At 37.1% G+C, this 23,825-nt stretch overlaps 2 protein-coding genes across 5 annotated transcripts in view; both read right to left on the minus strand.

Moving 5' to 3' along the window:
* The window catches only part of LOC107584764 (WD repeat, SAM and U-box domain-containing protein 1-like), a 10,672-nt gene extending 4,086 nt beyond the window's left edge, over positions 1 to 6,586 (minus strand). For 2 of the 4 annotated variants that reach the window (XM_016271494.1, XM_016271493.1), the window contains exons 1-7: positions 5,803 to 6,531; positions 4,802 to 4,989; positions 2,604 to 2,693; positions 2,428 to 2,521; positions 1,930 to 1,963; positions 1,769 to 1,809; positions 1,577 to 1,683 (exon numbers count right to left, since the gene is read on the minus strand). In XM_016271494.1, coding sequence (XP_016126980.1) covers positions 1,577 to 1,683; positions 1,769 to 1,809; positions 1,930 to 1,963; positions 2,428 to 2,521; positions 2,604 to 2,693; positions 4,802 to 4,989; positions 5,803 to 6,326 — 1,078 coding nt within the window. In that variant the 5' untranslated portion in view covers positions 6,327 to 6,531. The other 2 variants (XM_016271496.1, XM_016271497.1) reach the window with 2 other exon arrangements.
* A 1,570-nt stretch (positions 6,587 to 8,156) lies between these two features.
* The window catches only part of LOC107584817 (bromodomain adjacent to zinc finger domain protein 2B-like), a 90,944-nt gene continuing 75,275 nt past the window's right edge, over positions 8,157 to 23,825 (minus strand). The window contains exons 21-36 of the mRNA XM_016271585.1: positions 22,510 to 22,575; positions 22,089 to 22,229; positions 20,381 to 20,632; positions 19,842 to 20,065; positions 18,558 to 18,632; positions 18,126 to 18,354; positions 17,961 to 18,023; positions 17,152 to 17,296; positions 16,297 to 17,066; positions 14,756 to 15,023; positions 13,923 to 14,078; positions 12,066 to 12,232; positions 11,805 to 11,951; positions 10,690 to 10,976; positions 10,456 to 10,599; positions 8,157 to 9,586 (exon numbers count right to left, since the gene is read on the minus strand). Of these exons, the coding sequence (XP_016127071.1) occupies positions 9,430 to 9,586; positions 10,456 to 10,599; positions 10,690 to 10,976; positions 11,805 to 11,951; positions 12,066 to 12,232; positions 13,923 to 14,078; positions 14,756 to 15,023; positions 16,297 to 17,066; positions 17,152 to 17,296; positions 17,961 to 18,023; positions 18,126 to 18,354; positions 18,558 to 18,632; positions 19,842 to 20,065; positions 20,381 to 20,632; positions 22,089 to 22,229; positions 22,510 to 22,575 (3,291 nt within the window). The 3' untranslated portion in view covers positions 8,157 to 9,429. The remainder of the gene's footprint in view (positions 9,587 to 10,455; positions 10,600 to 10,689; positions 10,977 to 11,804; positions 11,952 to 12,065; positions 12,233 to 13,922; positions 14,079 to 14,755; positions 15,024 to 16,296; positions 17,067 to 17,151; positions 17,297 to 17,960; positions 18,024 to 18,125; positions 18,355 to 18,557; positions 18,633 to 19,841; positions 20,066 to 20,380; positions 20,633 to 22,088; positions 22,230 to 22,509; positions 22,576 to 23,825) is intronic.

Consider the following 23,825-nt stretch of genomic DNA (forward strand, 5'->3'; position numbering starts at 1 on the left):
TATATATATATATATACACGTGTGTGTGTGTGTGTGTGTGTGTGCGCGCGGGTTTTTGTGATTTATGAGGACACAAATTTGTATAGTGACATGGGTATGACATAGGTATTACAACAAGAAGGTGATTTATGAGGACATTTTGAGTGTCCCCATATTTCAAAAGGCTTATAAATCATTTAGAATGAGTTTTTTTTGAAAATCTAAAAATGCAGAAAGTTTTCTGTGAGGGGTAGGTAGGTTTAGGTGTAGGGCAATAGAAAATACGGTTTGTACAGTATAAAAACCATTACGCCTATGGAATGTCCCCACAATTCACAGAAACAAACCTGTGTGTGTGTTGAGCAGAAGAAAGAAATCCATACAGGTTTGGAATAACATAAGGGTGAGTATATGATGACAGAAATTAGATTTTTGGGTGGACTATCACTTTAAATAGTGGGCATCATTAATTCGTTTTTTATTTCAATCAAATATGGGAACTAATTGAATGTGGAATTAGTATTTTACTATTTTGTTTGAGTAGTATATATATATATATATACACGTGTGTGTGTGTGTGTGTGTGTGTGCGCGCGGGTTTTTGTGATTTATGAGGACACAAATTTGTATAGTGACATGGGTATGACATAGGTATTACAACAAGAAGGTGATTTATGAGGACATTTTGAGTGTCCCCATATTTCAAAAGGCTTATAAATCATTTAGAATGAGTTTTTTTTGAAAATCTAAAAATGCAGAAAGTTTTCTGTGAGGGGTAGGTAGGTTTAGGTGTAGGGCAATAGAAAATACGGTTTGTACAGTATAAAAACCATTACGCCTATGGAATGTCCCCACAATTCACAGAAACAAACCTGTGTGTGTGTTGAGCAGAAGAAAGAAATCCATACAGGTTTGGAATAACATAAGGGTGAGTATATGATGACAGAAATTAGATTTTTGGGTGGACTATCACTTTAAATAGTGGGCATCATTAATTCGTTTTTTATTTCAATCAAATATGGGAACTAATTGAATGTGGAATTAGTATTTTACTATTTTGTTTGAGTAGATGTTGCCATTTTTCCTACTACCCTTTTAACATAAAACACTGGCAATTTAATAAGAAATATTCCAGGTGTTTCCTTATTTTCTTTTTCTTTTCAAAAACATGTATTTGAATTGGTAATGATTTCATTAGTTTCCTCTTTGTCCTCAATTTGACTTAGGACACTGTTAGTCTTCTGTGAATGCCCTTTTAACAAAAGACAGGTCCTTAATTGCATTATCCTCCAGGAAGTGACCATTTTAGAGAAAGTATTAGCAACATTCCATCCTGTTGAATAAAATTATAGAAATCTGGACAATGTTTTTGTAAACTGTGAAAATTAACTTCAAGCTGACACCCTTATGTTCCTGAGCTTGACCAGAGCATATTTTTGAAATAAGAGTTACCCTTTTATAGAAATGTTTAAATGAAAGCATTTTTTGAGGGGGTTACAGAGTTTAAAAGGTACCGTATAGCAGGAATGACCCATATTCATTGTAAATGTTTCTTTGAAATGCAGAGTGAATAGGTTTTCAAAGCTCAGGAACCCACCCTGAGCACCGCTGCCGTCCTCTACCCTCCAGATATTGACAGTTTTGTCCATGGAGCCGGTGGCGATGAGAGGAGCAGTGGGGGAAAAGGCACAGGCCGTCACATACCTGTCCAACAGGAAGAGACCAATCGACACGGTTCAACGACTTACACTGAGAGTTCAGACCTCAGAAATCATGACTCACAACTCACCTATCATGCTGGTTAAGTGTGTAGAGTAAGATACCTTGGTTCTGCAAAGAACAACTAGTTATTTTAAATGTAAACATTATGCTGATGACATCCAAGCTGTCAATCATCTGTTATTTTTATTGGTTAGACAGAAATATATGATGAATATGAATGAGACTCACAGCTTGATACACAGTCACGGTCTTATCCACCGATCTGTGAAAGAAAAGAGAGAGTGACATTTAAAAGGCATGAGTCAGACAAGCCCTCTATGGCCTTTATGTGCAGTAAAACTGAGCCTGTCTGTCTGCTGACACACAGTGGAAGAAGAATCAGTTTCTGCAGAGATTGTTAGCAAACAGACTTCAGAACCAGCGCTCATCGATGCTGATGTCTGTGATTACACAGCACCACCCAGTGGACAACAATTGAACTGCAAGGAATGGATCAACACACATTTACATTATTTACATTTATGCATTTGGCAGATGCTTTTATCCAAAGCAACTTTTCCCTGGGAATCAAGCCCATGATCTTAGCATGTTTAGTGCCATGAGCAAAGTAAGGCCAGATAATCTTTTTTAATTTACCTAAAGGTAGCTAATTTTTCAATGTTGATAAAATACTTTTTGTATTCCATCTTTACAGTGGAAGTTCAGGTATTTGTGTGCATTACTGACCCTGACACCAACATCTGTCCATCAGCAGAGTAAGCACAGGACAGAACTGGAGCAGACTGACCCATCAGAGAGTGAGCGAGCTGCATCTTAATGCCTGTGGATCAACAAACATCAATCACAAACACACGCACTAAAAACACAGAAGACACAGGTGGGCAGGTATCAGATGGTGCTACCTGCAGCAGACAAAAGAGAAACAATCCATATCTTCAACAGACTGTCCTGTCCACATGAGGCCAGCCGAAACTGAACGCAGCCATCTGGGCCTGTGAAAGAGAGACAGAGAGAGTTAATAGTTTACTTTTGTTCATTTAACCAGCGGTTCATCCTAAGAAGACATTAGAAGAAATGTTACGAAAGCTATTCTGAAAATATTTTACAGGTTGCCAAAACTACAAGATCATAATATGAAGTAGTCGAGCTACAGTCAAGTTACACTTTTGAAAAAGTATCTATTACCATTTGTGGTCTGTCTTTTTTTTTTTTTTAAAGAAGTCTCTGATGCTTATCAAGGCTGCATCAAAAATACAGTACAAACTGTAATATTGTGAAATATTACAATGTAACTTTTTTCTGTTTTCATATATTTTTAAATGTAATTTATTCCTGAGATGGCAAAACTGAATTTTCATTTTCCATATTATCAGTGTTGAAAACAATTGTGGTGCTTAATATTTTTGTGGGAAAATGTGACACTTTTATTACAGGATAATTTCAGCCAAAAGAACAGCATCTACTTGAAACCGAAATCATTATAAATCTCTTTGCTGCCACTTTTGATCAATTTATTGTGTCCTTGCTGAATAAAAGTATTAATAAAAAAAAGTACTGACACCAAACTTACGTGGTAGTGTAAATTTCAACCATTTACATACAATATCATCAAAAGTGTTTAAACATGGTATCTCTTTTTACAATCAGAAGTATCTGACAAACAATGTGAACCTAAATTAGGGTGACAGCATTAAACAGAATATAAATAATGATAAAACATGATTTAACTGAATATCTAGCTACAATAAAGACATAAGCACTTAAATGAATTGGTGAATTGTATACTTGATCAGTGAATCTGTTTATTTATTAACTGTGCAAACAAATCAGTTCACTAAAATTAATCTGACTTTATGAATCTACATTTAGGAGAGTGTGTCTGGGCCCGGTTGCATGAAAGCCCTTATGCTAAGAAATCCCTTAGTTATAAGGTTAAGGGAGTCCTTAGTGAAACGTGGGTTGCAAGAAAAAAACCTAAGGGTCAACTTAAGGAACCTTAAGGCTGCCATTAAGTATTACCCTTAATTATTTAAGTGTTCCCTTAAGTGTTTCTACACAGTCCTTAGTAACCATTTCACCTTAATAAATTTAAGGGACCAAACGAGCTTCCTTAAGTCATCTTAAACTCAGTATCTGCAGGATTTTTAAACTCAAATGTAAGACTTAAGACATATGAGCGCAGTAGGGCAATGACTATGGTAACATATTAAACTGTAAAATGACTGTAAAAAGCATGACTTACAGGTTTTCACAAAACAAAACGTTTTATATACATTTTTAAGTAAATGGACGAGTTGTATCAATTATGATATCAATTTAAACAATTATTATTAATCAATTATTACATTAAATAACAATATAAATATAATTTGTCTTAATTGTTTAGATTTTTATAATGCATTATCTTGTCGGTCCACCTGCTCACATTTACAACTCTGCGTGTTTGCAGTATCAAAACATGGGTTCATTTTCACATTTGGTAAATTTTCCGTCATTGGTCAGCAGGAGGTTTCCCTAATTACTTATCACAATATACTGATATCACAAATACCGACGAATGGGACGAGACCTGGTTGAGCTGCACTAGAGAAGGTAACGGATTTTATCACTATGTCGCAGACGAACTTAGAGTGAATACAATCATCCAGGATTTAAATCGCGCTCAAATTGATTTGATTTTGATGCAATATTTACACTGAAGCTCGCAGGCGGCTATGGTAAGGGGCGTGACATTTCCCGACCAGGCGCCGAGTGGTGCCAATCACAACACACACTGGTCCAGCTAACCAATCACAGCACATGTCGTATTTCAGAAGGCGGGCCTTCATTTGATACAGGAACTATTCGAGCCGTTCATGCCAGACTGGGGAGAAAGGTGTTGTAATAATGTAAAATATGTGAAAAATAATCTGTTTTTCGAACAACCTAGTATGAGAGCCTGTTCTAGTACACCCCCAATACAAAATCAAGACTTTGTAAAAGAGCATAATAGCACCCCTTTAAGGACTTTCATGCAACCGGGCCCTGATTATTACTTAAGCTGATACAGCAAGGAAGTGTTTCGAAACTTATCAGAATAATTGAAATCCAGGAATCGTACCCTTCATTATCTGGGGAGCAAACTGACAGCAGGAGACCCCGAGGTCATGGGCGTTCTTCTCCGCATGGAGATGGTTCATATTCAGGTCCCACAGTCGCAAGTCACCATATGTGGAGCCGGTGATGAACAGCTGACCGCTGGGAGTGAAAGAGCAGGCCACTATACTGGTGTCAGTCACTGCGCCCGTCCTAAACAGCACCATACACAAGTGTCAATCAAACACTGGTCTGGTCTGGTGCAGTGCAAATAAATCTATACTTTTCTATACACTATCATACAAAAGGAATTAATTTATTCACTATTAAAAAACCTTGTTAAAAATTAAAAAGAAAGAAAGGAATAAATTAAATAAATAAATAAATGACTTGATAAAACAATAATTATTAACACATTAATTAACAATTAATTTTAATTAAATTTGGTCCTATTTTTATATTACTTTCCCCTTATTTATTTTTTCTGTAATTATTTTTGAAGTTATTTATTTAGTTTTTATTTATTATACATTATTATGTTTATTTGTTTTACATTTATTTATTCCCACATGTATTTATTTCCATATTTAAATACTGCCACATTTATAAATAATAAAATAACTGCCAAATATTGATTTGAATGTGCTGACAGCATCAGAAAAACAACATTTTAACTGAATTGAGCTGGATGATAACACTGATGATGGTGTCTTCTGTAGAACTGCTTTATAGCTGAATCAAATTAGTTTAATAATTGACTCATTTCACAACATCAACATTATTATTGAACTGAACTGAATCAACATTAAACTGACTTGAGCTGAATAATGATACTACTGTCTTTTTAAGAGCTGGGGCCCGTTCTTCGTATATATATATATATAGTATTTATAGAGTTTTAGCTTTTAGTTTGAATTACTTCTTCTTATTTGTAAGTCGCTTTGGATAAAAGCGTCTGCTAAATGACTAAAAGTAAAAGTAAAGTCAAAGTAAATAGGCCTATCTAGCAATGAAAAGCTGATGTACCTGCGCAGTGTCCTGGAGGTAAAGTCCCACAGTGCGATGGTCCCATCGGACCCTCCAGATACCAGGTAAGATGAGTCAGGAGAGAAGGCGCACACCCTCACCGGACTCCGGCCCGGATGCTCCAGGACGGCCTCGATCTCTCCGGTGTCCATCGACCACACCACGGTGGTGGCATCAGTGGAGCAGGAGGCCAGGTACTGACCGCAGGCGCTGAAGCAGCAGCAGTGCACCCCGTAGCCGTGTCCGGACAGCGGGGAGAAGGGCAGCTCGCTGAAGTCTCGTGTGGAGTAAACGCAGATGCTCTTATCAGCGGAGCAGGTGGCCAGCAGAGAGCCGGAGAACGCGCAGCAGTTCACATCATCTCGATGACTTTGTAAGGTGCAGACCAGAGACACCATGTTTGTGTTTATGTCTTGTTGTCTGACTGGTCCCTTTAAAAACACAGGAAGAGGAAGTGTCTGACGTAACGGACAACACCATTCACCTTTCGTCTTTCTAACACTAAAAGCTGGAGTTTGACCCATTATTCGACACAGTCAAACCACTTGACATTACAAACGTGCTTCGCGAGTTGTTTAAACTGACGAAAAACATGATGTAATACCTCTGGTCACCCCTAGACAGCATTCTGAAACTATCCAGTATCATGTTTAATAGCCCAGTATTACGTTTCAATATATTTTATGTATTGTTATTGTTTGTCAAATGTAATCTGTGTTCGAAGACATGACGCACCTTTCGCGAGCGCTTCCTGGTCCTGTCACGTGACTTTCAGGGACCCCACGTGGTTTTTGTTTACAGCGCTGCATTTAGGAGACTGCTGTAAACAGTGTTGCCAACTTAGCAATTTTGCTGCTACATTTAGCAGCTTTTCAGACTACCCTAGCAACTTTTTCTTCCAAAAGCACCTAGCAACAAATGTAGCTATTTTTTTTACATTTATTTGGCAGCTTTTAGCAACTTTTGATAAGTGACTCAAACGATAAAAAGGCACAATTGACCATTTCAATGACATAAAAAGAGGAAACCAAAGATGCCTAGCAGTACACACGTTACAGGAATCAAGTTAGCTGCTATTTGCAAGTGTTTCATTTAATAGTAATAATAATAATAGTAATTGAATCCTGTTATTTTTCATTTATGAGACACTTTGTTAGTAGCTTGTACCTGTGATTGTTGATGAGTTAGTACACTGTAAGAAAAATATGCAGAAAAGTGGAAAAGCTGCTAGTAATTTTCCAGGACATTATCCGTTACCCGTTGTAACCCGAAAACACAAAATACAATGCGTAATTAAAAATGCAGGTACAAAAACCTGTGGAAAAATCAATCCAGAAAATTCCTTCATATTAACACAGTAGATTGTGCATTCTTTTTTTGACTTTTCTTAGAGTGCAGCATGCTAACTAACTACTAATAAACTGCTTTAAAGTATAAAACTTAAATTGTAATCGTTCAAAAATGTGTACGTTTTCGATAATTCAATGAATTAAAAAAGTTATTTATATTTTAATATTATATTATGCATTTATATTGCTACGAACAAATCTAAATGAACATATATAAAATATGTTTTTGCTGAGATTTGACACAATTTTGCACGTAATGACGTCATCACAACATCATTTAGCAACTTTTAGCAACAAATCAACCTTTCCTTTAGCAACTTCCCCTGAAAATTAGTTGGCAACACTGGCTGTAAATGTGTGCATTTGCTCATTTCGTGCACAGCCATATTCAATTTTATGCACTTATTTGTGCAATTAACATTTTCATTCAATGTTAATAATTGTAACAAAATAACATTTTATTACTATGATTTTTTTCTCTCTCGCTGTTGGAGACGAATAGACAAATATTTATGAGGATTGGGGAAAAATACTGAAAAGAGGTCCCAGCAAATACCAGGGTCAAGTGATCTGGTATAAAACTCACCATTTGGCAGCAGTGCAAAGAAGCTTGCTCACCTTTGAGTAAATCTAATATCTTTTACAATTCATTTTCATGGCGAGACAAACTGTAAAATTTGTCAAGTGTCCTAATGTGTTGGAAAATAGCAATTTTAGCATATTGTTGTTGTTGTTATTGCTGCACATTTAAGGGTTAAACACTCAATAAAAGGACGTGCATTAATATTTAAAAATGTTTAAATAAATTAATATAATTTTTTGGTTGCTGCCCATTTAAGGGTTAAACTCTTGAACAAAAAATGGTGAATACAAGTATTTCATACAAATTTAAAAATGTTAATAAAAAAAAGAAGCTTTTTTCTATAATAACATGACCCGTAAAATGAAAGAAAATTAGACCACTGCCCATGGGAAAAGGAATAAAATAACACATTAGACACTGTCTGGATTTAAAAACATCCTTTTAATAAGTCCGTGCCAAACATCCACACACTCGCACAAACACACGCTCGCACTCTCACGTACACACACACACACACACTAGTGAAAAATAATGCTTCTACAAAAAGAACGCTACCATTTGTTTCCCACAATATCTTTAAATAAAATAACTTCAAGTACTCTGACGCAGGTACAAAAAAAACTCTGTTCTATCTGCCTCCAGTGGGCCACGATGCACGCGGGAGACTCAGACACATGTGGTTACAGAACGCCTGCTGTCCATCTCAGAGCGCCTCTGGGGCCAGCGATACTGAAGAATACTCCAACAGTTTTCATATGGGTTCAGATAAGAGTTTCGTACAGTATGCCTTTGAGTGGAGGCCTTGATGTGTTTTGTATAAGAAAACAATAACATTACAAAAAAGGGGAAAAAACTAAACAAAACGAGAAGGAACAAATTAATTTTCCCTATACCCTGTTCTGAAGGGCAGGCACTACTAAGATTAAGGAGACCACAGTGTTTTGTAGAGGATATGTATATACTGTACAAACAATAAATGCATATTATTAATCACTTTAAGACTAAAATGAATTGCTACAAACGTTCTAAGGCATAAACAATATCCAATGTCTGAAACAATATGTACACATCATTCCAAACAAGACTCAATATATTGACATTAATAGACAGTATGTACACATGGGTGCCTCCTGCTTGTCTGTGTGTGTGTGTGTGTGTGTGTGTACAGTGATGCCATTAGTTCACGTTCAGAGGGTTGAATACTCTGATGCCACATGGCACAGAACAGTGTAAACAGTTTTTTTTCTTGGCTTGGTTTCATATTTGGAGAGGAAAAACACAAACAAATAAACATTCCATTAGATCTAAAGCGGTTTTGCTGTTTCTTCCTTTTCATAGAAAATGAAGAGTGGACCTTTCTTTTATTTAGTCATAAATAATCATTTAAAAAATTAAATACATTCACTATAATATTAACGATAAAGTAAAAATACAAAACCAAAATAAAAAGATATTTACAAGTAGTGGAAAGGGACCTTTCTCCTTAGTACAGCTCTGATGGTTGAAATTTCAGTGCGATTTCTCTTTTCTAGAAGGAAATGGTATTGCACAAAGACACCCGCTGTCTTGTGTCTCTTTGGGTGTTGATGTGGGATTGGTCGGTCCTGAAGGCTCCGTGTCGTAGAAAGAGCTGAGACTTGTTTTGAGCCCCGGTTGCAGGTTTGAAATGACAGCCCGTGGTGGTCCGAGACCACCTCAGTTAGTTTGCTTCAGCAGCTCAGTCCACCGCTTCTCAAAGAACTTCCTCATGTTGTGCCCGGCTCGGCCGATGTCAGAGTTGTCCTCGTTGAACTTCTCGCAGTTGTCGAACACCAGGTTGACATCAATGATGAACGTTTCTAAATTCTGATACCTAAAAATCAGAGAAAAATATTCAAGGACTGCATCTGCATCTCATTATTAATGAATCATGAAACACTAAAACATTTGTTTTTTAGCGTTAGGATATGTATGTGTTACATATAAAGGAAGACAGTGCTATCTATATTTTACTGTTGAGAGGTAAATAGTTTTTTTTAGTCAATTTAAAAAAATTATTTTAAAGTTAAAAATATTTTATTTGAGGATACATGTAACATAACCTATATTTGTTGTCATTTTATTGATAGGCATATTATTCTCATTTGTAAAGTGTATTTTTTTTTAAATAGGATTTATTTATTTACTTCATTTGTTTTATTCATATTTGATGTATATTTTAGTCATTTATTTTAGTGGAAATGATTTAAAATGGTACATGATAAAAAAAAACAGTGCATTCATTTCATTAGTTTTAAAAAGGGAAAAGGGAAAATGGTTTATTTAGGCATTTACGTTTTTATAAATTGATATTATTTTTAATAATACATGGAGCATAATCTATATTTGCAGTTTTTTTTCTTGTTATGGATATTATGTTCATTTGTAAAGTCTATATTTTTGTGCATTCGTTTATTTTTTTCTTATTAATATTTATTTTATTCCAGAGCATTAACAAAAAAAACTTAATACATAAAATAATTTTCCAATAAAATGCTTAAATAAAATGTTTTTAACTACATATATTTAATTTGATATGATTTATGAAAGTATTTATTAAAATACTTGTAAGAATTATTAAATAAGTATAAAAAAAAATATTTTGGTTAATTTTCCATCTTCCAGTATTTCATGCCCCCTTCCCCCGCCAGTATGCAGCTTTTACTTTTTTGCATTTTTCAAATCCACGTGAGAGACACTTACTGGCTACTGACGAGTTTTTCACGGATAGTGGAGAAGTCCATAGGTTTTTTAATGACTTTGCGGTACCCTGGTACAGATTTGAGGTTAACCGGTGTGAGGAAGGGCCGGGCGTCCTGATGACGTTCCAGTTCAGCCAACAGAATCCTGAGAAATTCAAATGTACATGAGAGCTGCATTTAAAAACCATTCCATGTCCAGGAATACACAGAGAAAATAACAGAATGCAGGCGGCACCTGCAGAGGCCCAGGTCCCGGTTGTTGTCTCTGGCTGTTTTGGCTCTTTTTACACAGGCAGGGCTGTCTGGTTTGGGTGCTGGGGGGGTGGAGAGGTTCTTCTTGGACTGAGTGGCGGTGGCAGCTGCTTTCTTTGGGGTGCTGTTGTTGCTGCTGTTGGCTTCTTCTTCTTCACACGTCTCAGTCTGCTTCTTGCTTTTCTTGGCTGCTTCTGTCGCCTTTTTTCCTCCACTGGCTGGTGGTGTACGATTCGGAGTCTTCCTAGATTTAGGTGGCTGACCGCTTGCCTGAAAGTGTGTACAGGACTAGTTCAGATTTACAGGTTCATTATGCTACACGTAACACATTTACAACACATTAACATACATGAAAAAACACTTAATAACACTCCAAATAAGTCAGTGAACACAGTACACATCACTGCTCACAGTGCTAGACTAAATAATTAGAACTCATTAGCACTTGCAGTCACTTTCAGTCATTTCCACAGATCCACAGAAAACACATTTTATCATTATTTATACTACTACTACACTATTATTCTTATTAATGTTGTTTACTATTATTATTATTATTAATGCAAAAGGGGGTATGCAATGCATATCTTTTTAATAGACTAGAGTTTGAATAGAGTTTGGGGCAAAAAAATCTATTTCAAATAAATGCTATTCTTTTGAACTTTCTGTTCATCAAAGAACACTGAAAAAAAAAAAATGTACCACGGTTTCCACAAAAACACTATACTTTTTTAATAAGCAGCTCAACTGTTTTCAACATTGATAATAATATGAAATAATTCTCGAGCACCAAATCAGCATATTAGAATGATTTCTGAAGGATTATTTGACACTGAAGACTGGAGTAATGGCTGCAGAAAATTCAGCTTTGCATCACAGGAATAAATAAAATGTTAAAATATATTAAAATATTATTGATTTTACTATATTTTTTATCAAATAAATAATACAAATAAAAAACGTTCAAAAACATTAAAAAAAAAAATAGACTGAAATCTCAAAGACATAAGCGCATCTTCTCAGACACATAGCTCTGAAAACATGCGCCTCAGCAAATGAGCACTTGTACTCGTAATGATGTGAACTGGAGGCGGTTACCTTGGAGATGCAAGCAGGGCAGTACCAGTCTCCCTCTGGGATGTTGGTTATCTTGGGTTTGTGGCAATAGGTGTGACACCCTTTATCACAGCCGTCACACAGCAAAAGCAGGTCTTCATTATCGCCCTTTCGGCACATCTGACAGTACTGAAAACACAAACAGGCATATAAGTATGGAAACTATAACACTGTATACTGTAGATATATAACAAATACACTTCTAGACAGTGACGCCTGTGGTTTGTGTATGACATCACCTACCACTTTCATGATGGACCTTTCCCAGGCGATGGATTTCTGGAGCTGCTGCAGACACATGGCCAGCTGAGAGGAGCTGCGTAGCTCATTCAGAGCTTTCCGCCACAGCTTCATCCCTGGAGCAATCTCTTCCTCTCCCCTGCAACACACAAAAGCACAACGCACAGATCAGAGAGGGGGTTTATTTCAAACCTGTAATTTGTCCTTAATGTTTCTGTTAGATTGAGCAGCTGAGACCCTGAGCTTTCAAAAGCACACACATAAACACACACACACAGATGTACAGCCTATATAGTGTGATACAATTCTGTGGCATGACTTAAAAGCCATACATGAAGACGGAGATCTGTGGTGTACCATGCACTTAGAAGTATCAGAAAACAAATCAGCTTTTGATGTTTTCAAACTCCATCTGTGCAATGCTGATTAAAACCATGCAGCCAAAAACAGGAAGGGTGCAGGCGAGGGAGCGAGAGGAAGAAAAAAAAAAAAAAACACACAGCACGACAACCAAAAACCCGAAACTGGAGCCAGGGTGAGAACGGATGAACGGGTATTTAAAAAATATATATTTTATCACATTAAAATATATATCTTATATTGTAATAATACATACTTGTTCTGTAAAAATAAAAAGCAGAATTTAATAATCATGATAATAATATAATATAATTGGTCAATTTGATAAAAAAAAGAAAACAGCAATATTGTAAAAAAAAATATTAATTTTACAATGTAATTTAATCCTGTGATGCAAAGCAGAATTTTCTGCATCATTACACCAGTATTCAGTGTTACATGATCTTTCAGAAATCATTACAATTTGATTTGATGCCCAAGAAACATTTCTGATTATCAATGTTGAAACAGTTGTGCTGCTTCATATTTTGTGGAAATTGTGATACATTTTATTTTTCAGGATTTTTTGATCAATTGAAAGTTCAATGAACAGCATTAATTTGCAATTATCAAATATGTTTATTAAATTTAATAAAGCATTTATTAAATATAAATCTTTTGTAACACTTTAAATGTCTTCACTCACTTTTCATCACTTTAATGTATGATGAATAAAAAAATGAATAAAATAAAAAAATACAAATCTTACCACAAAAGTTTGTGTGGTATCATTGTTTCCATAAAAATGTTAAGCAGCAAAAACGGTTTTAACACTGATAATAATAACTAGTAAATGTTTTTTGAGCAGCAAATCAGCATATTAGAATGATTTCTGAAGGATCATGTGACACTGACTCTTTGTAAACAACAACAGATTTATAAACGAAGCTAATGATGAATGTTGTGTTCCCAAATGCAAATTAAAGCGACTCTAACGCAGTAGTGAATCGAAACTGAAAACACAGTACTGTTACAGCAGACATGTAGCGTGTCAGACTATAGCCTAAATCTATATAATTCCATCACAATCGTTGCTAATTTTATAATAGAATGAAGCAATCTCAAATTCTCACCACCACTGATAAAAACGTTACCGGGTGAGTAATCCCTCAGATTTTTTCCCCCAGAAGAATTCCATCCCTGAATTTAGTTTTGTTATGAGTCTTACATGGATTTCATTTAAAAAGAAATATGCAGTATGAAGGTCTTTTTCCATCATTTTATGACACGTGGGCTGTTGTATGTTTGTATGTGTACTGAAATCAATACACTGAACAGAATGAAACTACTGGAAGGTCAAATTATGTAAATGTGTTAATATGTTAAAATGTGTTAACAATGGTAACTAAGCTATCTCTGGCGGTCTTGGTCTTTTGGTCTGTTTGAACTTTTTCCATGGCTACATCTGTAAGCTAAAACACACACAGACACATTGTGTTATTTCTTAGAGACTCAACTCACCCTCTCGGTTCTTGTTACAGGTCTGTGCAATGAGATCCATGGATTTCTGCAGCTGCTTCTGCAGGGCTCTCTCTCGGATGCCTCTGCTGTGGAGAGCATTCACTAGCGCTTTCAGCTTCTCCATGTCTGTTACCTTCCACCAGCCCAGCAGCATGTCTGCCAATCAGCCAAAACCATTACTGTCAACAACCCCAAACAAAACTGGACTAATGACACATTGTTGTTGAGAATTATGGGTGAATCTTACAGACTAAAAGTGCATCATTATTATTTAACAACTAGTAGAAGTAGTTAAATAATAATAGTAGATGGAAGTAGCAATTGACCCTTCGCAAAGAGCTTGATTGACAGGCGATCTGACCAATCATAACACTGAATTCGCCATTTTGTGCGACAAACAAATCAGACAGGAGAGTAGGTTAACTTCGGTGGACTTAAACATGAAAAATTGTGTGTATTGACGTCTTTCCACAGTTGAAAATAAAATATGTTCTGATGTTCATTCATGTTTATTTCGTGCTTTAAGTAAATATGAAAAGACGAGCGGTTCATGTACCGCTTAAACTGAGGCAATACAGCGATCTGTCATGACATATTAAAGATATGCACAAAACGGTATATATTGTTTGAATTTCTTAAAATACCAGAAGTAACCTGTTCTGTCTTTTCTGTCGGCGTGTTGTCAGTTTCCTCTTTGCTCTGCAATGTATTTTTTACTGCGTGAGAACATGGCTTGTCAGACATAGCAACAGTAACTAAAGAGGGCGGGTTTATGCGAAGGGTCAATTGTAGGTGTGATTTCTGAGTGAATTACTTGACTGTACAGCACTTACTCTCTGGTATGGGCAGGGGTTTGGGGTGGTCGTGATTCCTAGGAAGGTCCAGTGCCATTGGAGAAGGAACAGACGTAAGCTTCTCCACAGTGGGAACAGGAGAACCACTTTTGCTGGTTGAGACGCTGGGTGCTAGCAGGGGGCTGGCACTGCCCTCCACTGAGGGGTACATGTGCAGGGGGCTGCTACATTGGGGGAGATTGGGGCTGATGACCCCACCGGACCAGTTACCCAAAGGCAAACCAATCAGAGCTCCACCTGCCTTCACCTGGGAGGAGATACATGATGAGCAACCATATCATTTAGATTAGTGCATCTCAACCAAGGGGCTGGGTCCCACTAGGGGGCCTCTTCAAATCTCCAAGGGGGTGTCAAGATTATTTAAAATAGGAGAAAACAAACATAAAAATCAAGATTTTTCTTATTTTAATTCACCAACTCAACAACTGTTTGGAAAAACCTATGAGGAAGCCTAATTTTAAATTTGTGATTTCTAGACCTGGAAACAAAATCGTAAAACGCTGTGAGAATTTTTATAATAAATGCAAATTTTTCTACTTATTCCAAGCGAAAACATTTTATCAGGTAGAAATTACAAAAAAAAATTAAAATTGTATTCTCATACTTAATCTTTATCCAGTAAATCATGAATAGCTGGTACAGTCAAGGGGTCTTTGAATATTGTTGTGGACAATGAAGGACTTTCAAAAAGGTAAGAGCCTCTGATTTAGAGTTGAGCCACGAGCCACACAATTTAGAAGAAATATTAGACACTTGGTCTAATATTTTTTATTTTTGTCTGTATGTCATAGAAAGTCACATAAATGAAATAAGAAGGTGCAATCAGTTAACTGTATGATATTATAACATAAATGTGATCGTTATTTTAAATTAATTGTGTTTTATTTTCAGAATTTTTGGTTTCTGATTTTCAATTCGTTGCAACATTAAACAATCACAACCAATCAGAACATGTTCGAACATTCACATCATCATAACACTTGGGCATATTTCATGAAGCCATGTGAAGCAAGACTTTTGAACCACTGAGATATCACTGTCGGTTGAGCTACCCAAAATAACGTGAAAGAAATTGAATCCAAACAACTAACAAATTGTCTTGATTAGGACAAAAGCTCTGATTAACATGGAAGAGATTTATTGTTTGTCTCTTTATCATGCTGGACACTGTAAATATGAAATATATCTCAAGTAGGATGGGTAATTACCTGCAAACTGAGGTTGCTGATTCCACCCGGTGAGGGGTTCAGAGGGCTTGCAGACACAGAAAGAGGAAGCAGACATCATAACACTTGGGCATATTTCATGAAGCCATGTGAAGCAAGACTTTTGAACCACTGAGATATCACTGTCGGTTGAGCTACCCAAAATAACGTGAAAGAAATTGAATCCAAACAACTAACAAATTGTCTTGGTTAGGACAAAAGCTCTGATTAACATGGAAGAGATTTATTGTTTGTCTCTTTATCATGCTGGACACTGTAAATATGAAATATATCTCAAGTAGGATGTGTAATTACCTGCAAACTGAGGTTGCTGATTCCACCCGGTGAGGGGTTCAGAGGGCTTGCAGACACAGAAAGAGGAAGCAGATGATGGTGCAGAGAGGAGGTAGATGGTGGAGGTGGAGTTTTGGGCCGTGTGCTGGCGGTGTTGCTGCAGGGCGAGGACTGCGGGTGTGCAGACGGCTGGATGAGGGAGGTGTCGTCGCAGGGTGAGCGAGGCAGCAGGCTGAACCAGTGCCCGCTGCGCTCACTGAGGACCTTGAGCAGCTGGTCATTGGCCAGGAGCTGAGTCTGCGCCAGCTGCTGCGTCTGCAGGATGTGCGCAGGGATGCCCAGCTGCAGAGGAGGAGGGACTGTGTGCTCTGCGCTTGGGCTGCTGGCCTCTGTCAGCTTAGAGGTAGTTGGAGAGTGAGCTGGAGATGATGCTGATATAGTTTCCATTGTGGGGCAGCCATTGTGGGTGTGGCAGAGTCCCTTGGCTTTGACAGGTGTGTGAGGCAATTCCTGACACTGGGGGCTTTGTGAGGGGCGGAGTTCTGGTGGTTGAAGGGGCGTGGTCACAAGCTCTGTTTCCTGCTGTTCTTTTAGTGGGGAGGAGCGCATCTCTTTATTTGCCTCCTGATCAGGATCGATGGGCTTCTCCTCCTCCTGTTTCACCTCCTCCTTCACAGCCCCCTGTATCTCCTCATGCTGGTGATGCTGCAGAACTTCCTCGGGCTCCTCTTTGACCTGCACAACTGGAAAGTTTCTCAACCTCTCACGCTCTTTCTCCAGCTCCTTGACCCCTACATGAGAGACAGAAGGAAAACATAATTAGTGGCTGTACGCAAATGCATTTATGGATAAACGGAGGGATGGGTAGATACTCACCTTCTCCACTTTCTAACCCCTCTATGTAAACCCCTCCACACTGTGGGAGGACCCAGTATCTGCGGCGGTACCGGTCCTGCCCGTATGACATGGACCGCAGGGCATGAGATGACTCAAACAGTTTCCGACGGATCAGGTTTTGCTGCTGTACTCACACAGAAATACACATTAGTGGGTCTTTGTGTGGGACTGTATATGTAATTATGATAGGGCTGCACAATTAATTGATATAAAACCGTAATTGCAATATGGCTTAGTGCGATTATAAATTCATAAAGGCTGCAATTTATTTAAATAAATAAAGTGCAGCACTGTGTTCATTTACACACGAGCAGCTCATGTCCTGGTGTTTTCAATGTCTCAGAGCGGCTTATTTTCATATCTGCTTTCAGTTTGGTAATTTAAAATGTGCATTTGGGACGCAACATGAGCCAACCACCTTATAAATCGGCTATTATCAACAAAAGAGAAGCTTTGAGGGCTCCCTGCATTTTTCTGCCAAAATTGATGGTTTAACCTTTGAAAATTAAAACATAAATATTAGTTTTACAGTTTCCGTAAGTTATTATTTAATAGTATTACTAATTATATACTATATTATTATAATTATAATCAATATTTATATTTTATAGTTATATTGATATAGAAGTCACAAAAGTTTGGGCTAAATTGCATAGCTGTACAAGCACAGTAAACCTGGACCTTTCTGAAAAACAAAAATTAATTGCATCCACACATTTTAACAGAAAAATTGCAATTCGATTTCCCCCCCAAATCATACAGCCTTAAATTATGAGATTTGAATTTACCTTTGATAATTTCTCAATCTGTTTCTCCAGCTCTTCAACACTTGTGGCTGGGTCTCCCTCATCCTGACACAAACACATATACAGGCTCAATCAATATAAAAAGTCTGCTAAAGACAGGTAAAGTAATTTCTGTATGAAACTGCAGGCGAAATGAACGCCTTTTACCTCATCGCACGTCTCCACCTTTTTTCCCTTTTTAGCCTCTTCCTCCTCCTCATCTTCATCTTCATCCCCTGCGTCCTCACTGTCATCATCTTCATCTTCGTCATCTTCACTATCCCCAGCCTTCCTCTTGCGCTTGTGACCAATGGCGGAGCCGCCCACAGCCTGAGGTTCCTCCCCTCCAGTGATTGCTTCACGTTTCCCTGTCCGTTTAGCATAGATTGTTTTCATTCTGCATGAACATAAATACTGATTAGATAGAGACAAAACTAAGATATTATGTACATTTAATGCACAGGAAAACATTGCCTAGTAAGATGCCTCGAATCAAATGTTTGAACACATCTATTTTAGCTAAAAATGCTGTCTAGGTAGAGAAGTTCTGAAATACAGTCATTATGTTCATATAAATCAGCAGTAAATATGATGACTCACTTCTTCAATTTGCCCTCCACGATACACTCGTCCTTCCTTAGCACGTTCATGTGCTCCAGGCTTTTGTCGATCTCACTGCAAAAACACAAACACAAACAGTTCCGTACTGCCGTAGATACCAGTGTTTTAATATTATTAATGTATTATAGTTACTATTATTATAGTTTTTATTAATAATTTAAATTAGCCTTTGATTTTTCATTTATATACTAAAAAAACTCTATATTAAAAGTATATCACTATCAATGTTTTCTTTTTCTTTATTTCAGTTTTAGTTAGTTCAGTCTTTAGTTTTTTTTTTATTCCCAGTTACTAATTTCCCAGTAAACAGACAGACATACATAAATGTTATTTCAGATTTTCTACAAAAATGTTTTTGGCCAGCAGCATGTCTGCCAATCAGCCAAAACCATTACTGTCAACAACCCCAAACAAAACTGGACTAATGACACATTGTTGTTGAGAATTATGGGTGAATCTTACAGACTAAAAGTGCATCATTATTATTTAACAACTAGTAGAAGTAGTTAAATAATAATAGTAGATGGAAGTAGCAATTGACCCTTCGCAAAGAGCTTGATTGATTTTTTTTTTATTCCCAGTTACTAATTTCCCAGTAAACAGACAGACATACATAAATGTTATTTCAGATTTTCTACAAAAATGTTTTTGGTTTAGTTAATAACCCTGGTACATACATGACATATATGTGAGATAATGATGAGCTCAAGCGTTTGAGGTTGTGTTCATATGCATTAAGTGTTCAAAGCTCTGTGACCGTCACACTATCTGTGACCTCTCCACCGCCTGTTTATTCCCTATTATTTCAAAATGAATTAATATTTCATAGTGCCCTGGCAGGCCTGATAGTCCAAACATGAATCATTTGAGTTTAAGAATGTCTTGCATTGGTGTAATTAGTTGATTTTGAATTAATGTTGAAAGGGGTGTGATATGGTTCTCAAAAAAGATGCTGTTTGTTTAAAGTTAACTAAATAATTCCCTGCCTCATTTTAAAACATCTCGTCACCCTATGCAGTTAATGGTCTATGCATATAACAATAACTTTAAGCATATAACATTGTTAACTTTCAAAATCGGTTGATTGTTCTTTATGAATTATTATTGTATCCAAGTTGAAAAATTATGTTGTGTTGTGATAACTTACAAAAAATGCCATTGTGTATAACAGATGTGTTCAGTACCAACGTAAAAATCAACCAAGTCATCAAGAATCACTGCAGCTGAACTCTGAAAACATAAGTGGAATTTATTGGTTCTTACCTGACCACGCTTTTACTGCATGACAACTCATTTACCAGGAAGGCCAGGACAGAGGCTTTCTGAGCTGGTGTGTGGGCCTGAAAGGCTTTGGTCCGCAGACTCGCAGCAAGATCAGCTAGCTCAGTCTGAGAGGAGTGAGCCTCCATGTACAGCTGCAAAACCTCAGACACGTTGTCCCGATTCAGACCCACATTGGTCAGGTGGTCACCCAAGATAGACTTAGCCTGATGGAGAAAAGGGAACAGTTGCAATTCTGCTAACCCTTTTAACCAAAGATAGACAGATCATTCATATGCAGTGGCACATTGACTTAGGTATTGATTTATGTGGTTCATTAAACCAGAGACTCTTTCCTCGATTAAATTTGATCACAAGCACTCACAGGAGACGCCTGTTAATATCAGATGTAAACAGAAATGTGTCTCTGCTGAGCACTGATCACTTGAGACAGATGTTAATAGCAGGTGTAAACAGGCCTGAAAGTACACTTATTACAGCGACAATCACACTGAAGTAATCTCCAGGCATTTCCTCCTCACCCTGTGTCCTTGAGGCAATCCTGGGTCAGACACAGCAGACGAGAGAAGCCGGACCAACAGGTCCTGCACTTGCCCCATGCTGTTGCCCAGGTTGAGCAGTCCCTCCTGCAATATACCCAGAGTGGGCATTTCTGAGGGATCCATGCCAAGAACCTTCCCAAAGCTCCGCAGGAATTGCACCACCATCAGGCAGTCTGCAAACACACTCCCAGGCAGAACCAGACCATGGATACGAGGAATCTCAGGAAGGGGCTACAGCGAGAGAAGAGAGAAACAGAAATAGAGAAACAAGTGAGACAGACCATTTGTAAACATCATGTTGCAATAACATGTTTCTAATGAAAAAATGTCTTTCAAGCCGCTTTAGTTAAAGTGATTCACTATTTCATCCTCATTCCATTACAGCCACCAATACTGAGTATTAAAATTTATTTATATGTATGTGTGGTTGTGTATGTATGTATGTATTTATTTTTGTGTGTATATATATATATATATATATATAATTTTTTTTTTTTTTTTTGAGTGGGCCTTCACCTAACTTTCTTGTATTATAATCCGTATTAATATTTCTAACTTGGGACAATAAAAATATATTTTTCAAAAAAATCAATATAAAAACAATTTAAAGTTGTTTTGCTTATTCATCCAGCACGACTCTTAACATAGGATGGGGGAAAATTCCACTGTCAAATTAACACTTCTCTAGATAAGGGGTTCCCAAATTTTTTTGTCAGCCAAACCCCTTAGATGTAAATTACTTGTTTGGAGTACCCCCTGAGATTTTAAGCTAATATTTAAATTATTTAATGATATATTTGTATGTTCATGGCTCTCTCATGTCAATAATAATAATAATAATAATTATTATTATTATTTGTAGTAGTAGTAGTATGGATTAGTAGTAGTACGTTTTAACTGTAATTATAAAAATGAAGACAAAATTATATTACTATTGTGAATTACAATTGTACTGTAAAATAAAAGAAAAAATTAATGCAGCACATCGGACTATTACACTCAGTTATTAAGTAAATTGGAGCCTTTGATTTGATAATCACACCAAGTTATATCGAAATTATTATGCAGTCCCAGTTATTTATTTTTATTTTACATTAGATATAATTAAGCTTTTCATCAACTCACAAACCCCATGCAGTTCCCTCACAAACCCCTTTTTGGGAAACCTTGCTCTAGATAATGATATAATAATTAGTTTTGTCTTCAGTACAGTTACAATATAAAAGCCACTTAATTTTGGAAGCAACATGTTGACTTCACAGCATAACGAGTAATGTTTTTTTACACTGTATAAATGGGCCATTACACATAAAATCACGCAGCAGCCATTATATTTTAAGAAAGGGGTCTCACATCAAAATTTGGGTATATTAGCATCAAAAAGTTTGAAAACTCCTGGTCTAAGATACAAGGCTGCCAACTTTCATCATTATGCATCTTTATCAGCACTAGGTGGCAGTATTCTGTCTCAGCTGAATTCACTGTCAAGTGCTTTGGTGAGATTTGTGGGACATCACACCTCTGAGAGTTCTGATTGGATGAGCCTTTATGTTAATGTATCATTAATTGATGAATAAAACAAAATATTACAAAACAAGCATTCTGAATAAAAGTTTAATTTATGATAATTAAAGATTTTTAAACTGCAAAGTTTGCTCTTGTTTGGTCCGATATCCAGTTCCATTACCTTGTGATCTGTCAAACACATGTCTTCACTGGGTTTCTTCATCTCACGGATCATCTCCAGCTCCAGCCTCCGGAGCTCCATTTTCCGCTCCTTGTTGAGCCGTTTCTCATCACGTTTCTCTTGCCTGAGGCGTTCACGCTCCTGCGGGGTGGAAGAAAGACTTCACAAACCGGTTGGATGCCACATCAGGCGTGTTTGACATTAGTGTATTATGTTCTACAAGAAAACTTCGTTTTGGAAAATGAGGAATGTTAAGGGTACTTTATCAAACTACATTAAAAATTTTTTGGGGGAAACACATTCAGGGAGTGTAGCAGAGCGGGTAGACGTGACATGTGAGAAAGCCTTGAGGTGCAGAGAGGAGAGCGGAGTGGTGAAGGACAGTGTTCCTTTATTTATTTATTTATTTTGTTTTGCACACCTCAGCTTTTTTCCGAGCCTCCACAGCTTTCATTAGCATAATGTGCTGTCTCCTCCTCTCCCTCTCCTGAAAAGACAGAATGATTCCATCGTTCAGTGGAGGAAAGCAGAGCATACAGATCCACACAGAGAAAACAAACAAAATATAAAAGCCAGAGACAGACGATAAAACTGATCAGCGTGGTTTAGCATGTTGCACAGAAAGAGAGAGAGAGAGAAAAGGAGGTGTAGAACAGACACATTGCTATGGCCAGAATGAGGTAGCCACAAAAACATGTGTTACAGCTGATCAGACGGGAACAAAAGAGCGAAAAGAAAAGCCACAGATGTAATGGGCAGGTCAGAGGAGGAAAGCTGTCGGTGCATCTCGAGTTAGATTAGCGTAGCTACTGTTACAAGCTAACAAGGGAAAATACATCAGATTTCCCTCAGCCTCAATGTCCTGTCCTTACATTGAAGCACATTGCTATGTCAATGTTCTGAATTTAAAGTCAACATGAAGCTATATATGACCCATTTTACTTTCTTAATACACATTTCAGGTCTTATTGAGTGTCTTCCTTTAAAATGTAAAACTGGCAAATAACAACTTTGCGGCTGACATCATTGGATCATGTTAAATGTGCACTCAGTAATTTGTTTTTTATGTTGCCCTACAAATGTCTTGGAGTCATACTGACATCTAGTGGTGTGGATGTAGCATCATGCAAGTTTCAGTTACCGATATAGTTTCGCAAGTCAAACTTATTAGATCTACAAATTAAATTGTTTAAAAACAAGGCTGTTAACCAAGATGAAATGAGCAGTATTTGGTTAGTTATGTGTTATGATCTCAACATGGCTGCCCCCATGAAGAGACCCACTCCAAGTAAATTACAACTTTCATTGTACTATAAGGTGAGCAGACTTCTGAAAATCAAGACATTTCCTAGTTCGGTGATCAAAATATGATCAAAATCTCACTTGTGATTATCTTCAAATTAAAAACAGGGACAGTGTATTTGTGTGTGCTTTTTGTATTTTAAAGGGTTAGTTCACCCAAAAATGAAAATTCTGTCATTAATTACTCACCCTCGTGTTGTTCGAAACCCGTAAGACCTTCGTTCATCTTCGGAACACAATTTAAGATATTTTTGATGAAATCCGAGGGCTCTCTGACCCTCCCATAGACAGCAAGGTAACTACCACGTTCAAGGTCCAGAAGAGTACCAAGATGATCGACAAAGTAGTCCGTGTGACATCAGTGGTTCAACTGTAAAGTTACGAAGCTACGAGAGTACTTTTTTTGCGCAAAGAAAACAAAAATAACGACTTTAT

The sequence above is a fragment of the Sinocyclocheilus grahami genome, unplaced genomic scaffold (assembly GCF_001515645.1).
Source record: "Sinocyclocheilus grahami isolate Dianchi unplaced genomic scaffold, SAMN03320097.WGS_v1.1 scaffold63.1, whole genome shotgun sequence".
Lineage (NCBI taxonomy): Eukaryota > Metazoa > Chordata > Actinopteri > Cypriniformes > Cyprinidae > Sinocyclocheilus > Sinocyclocheilus grahami.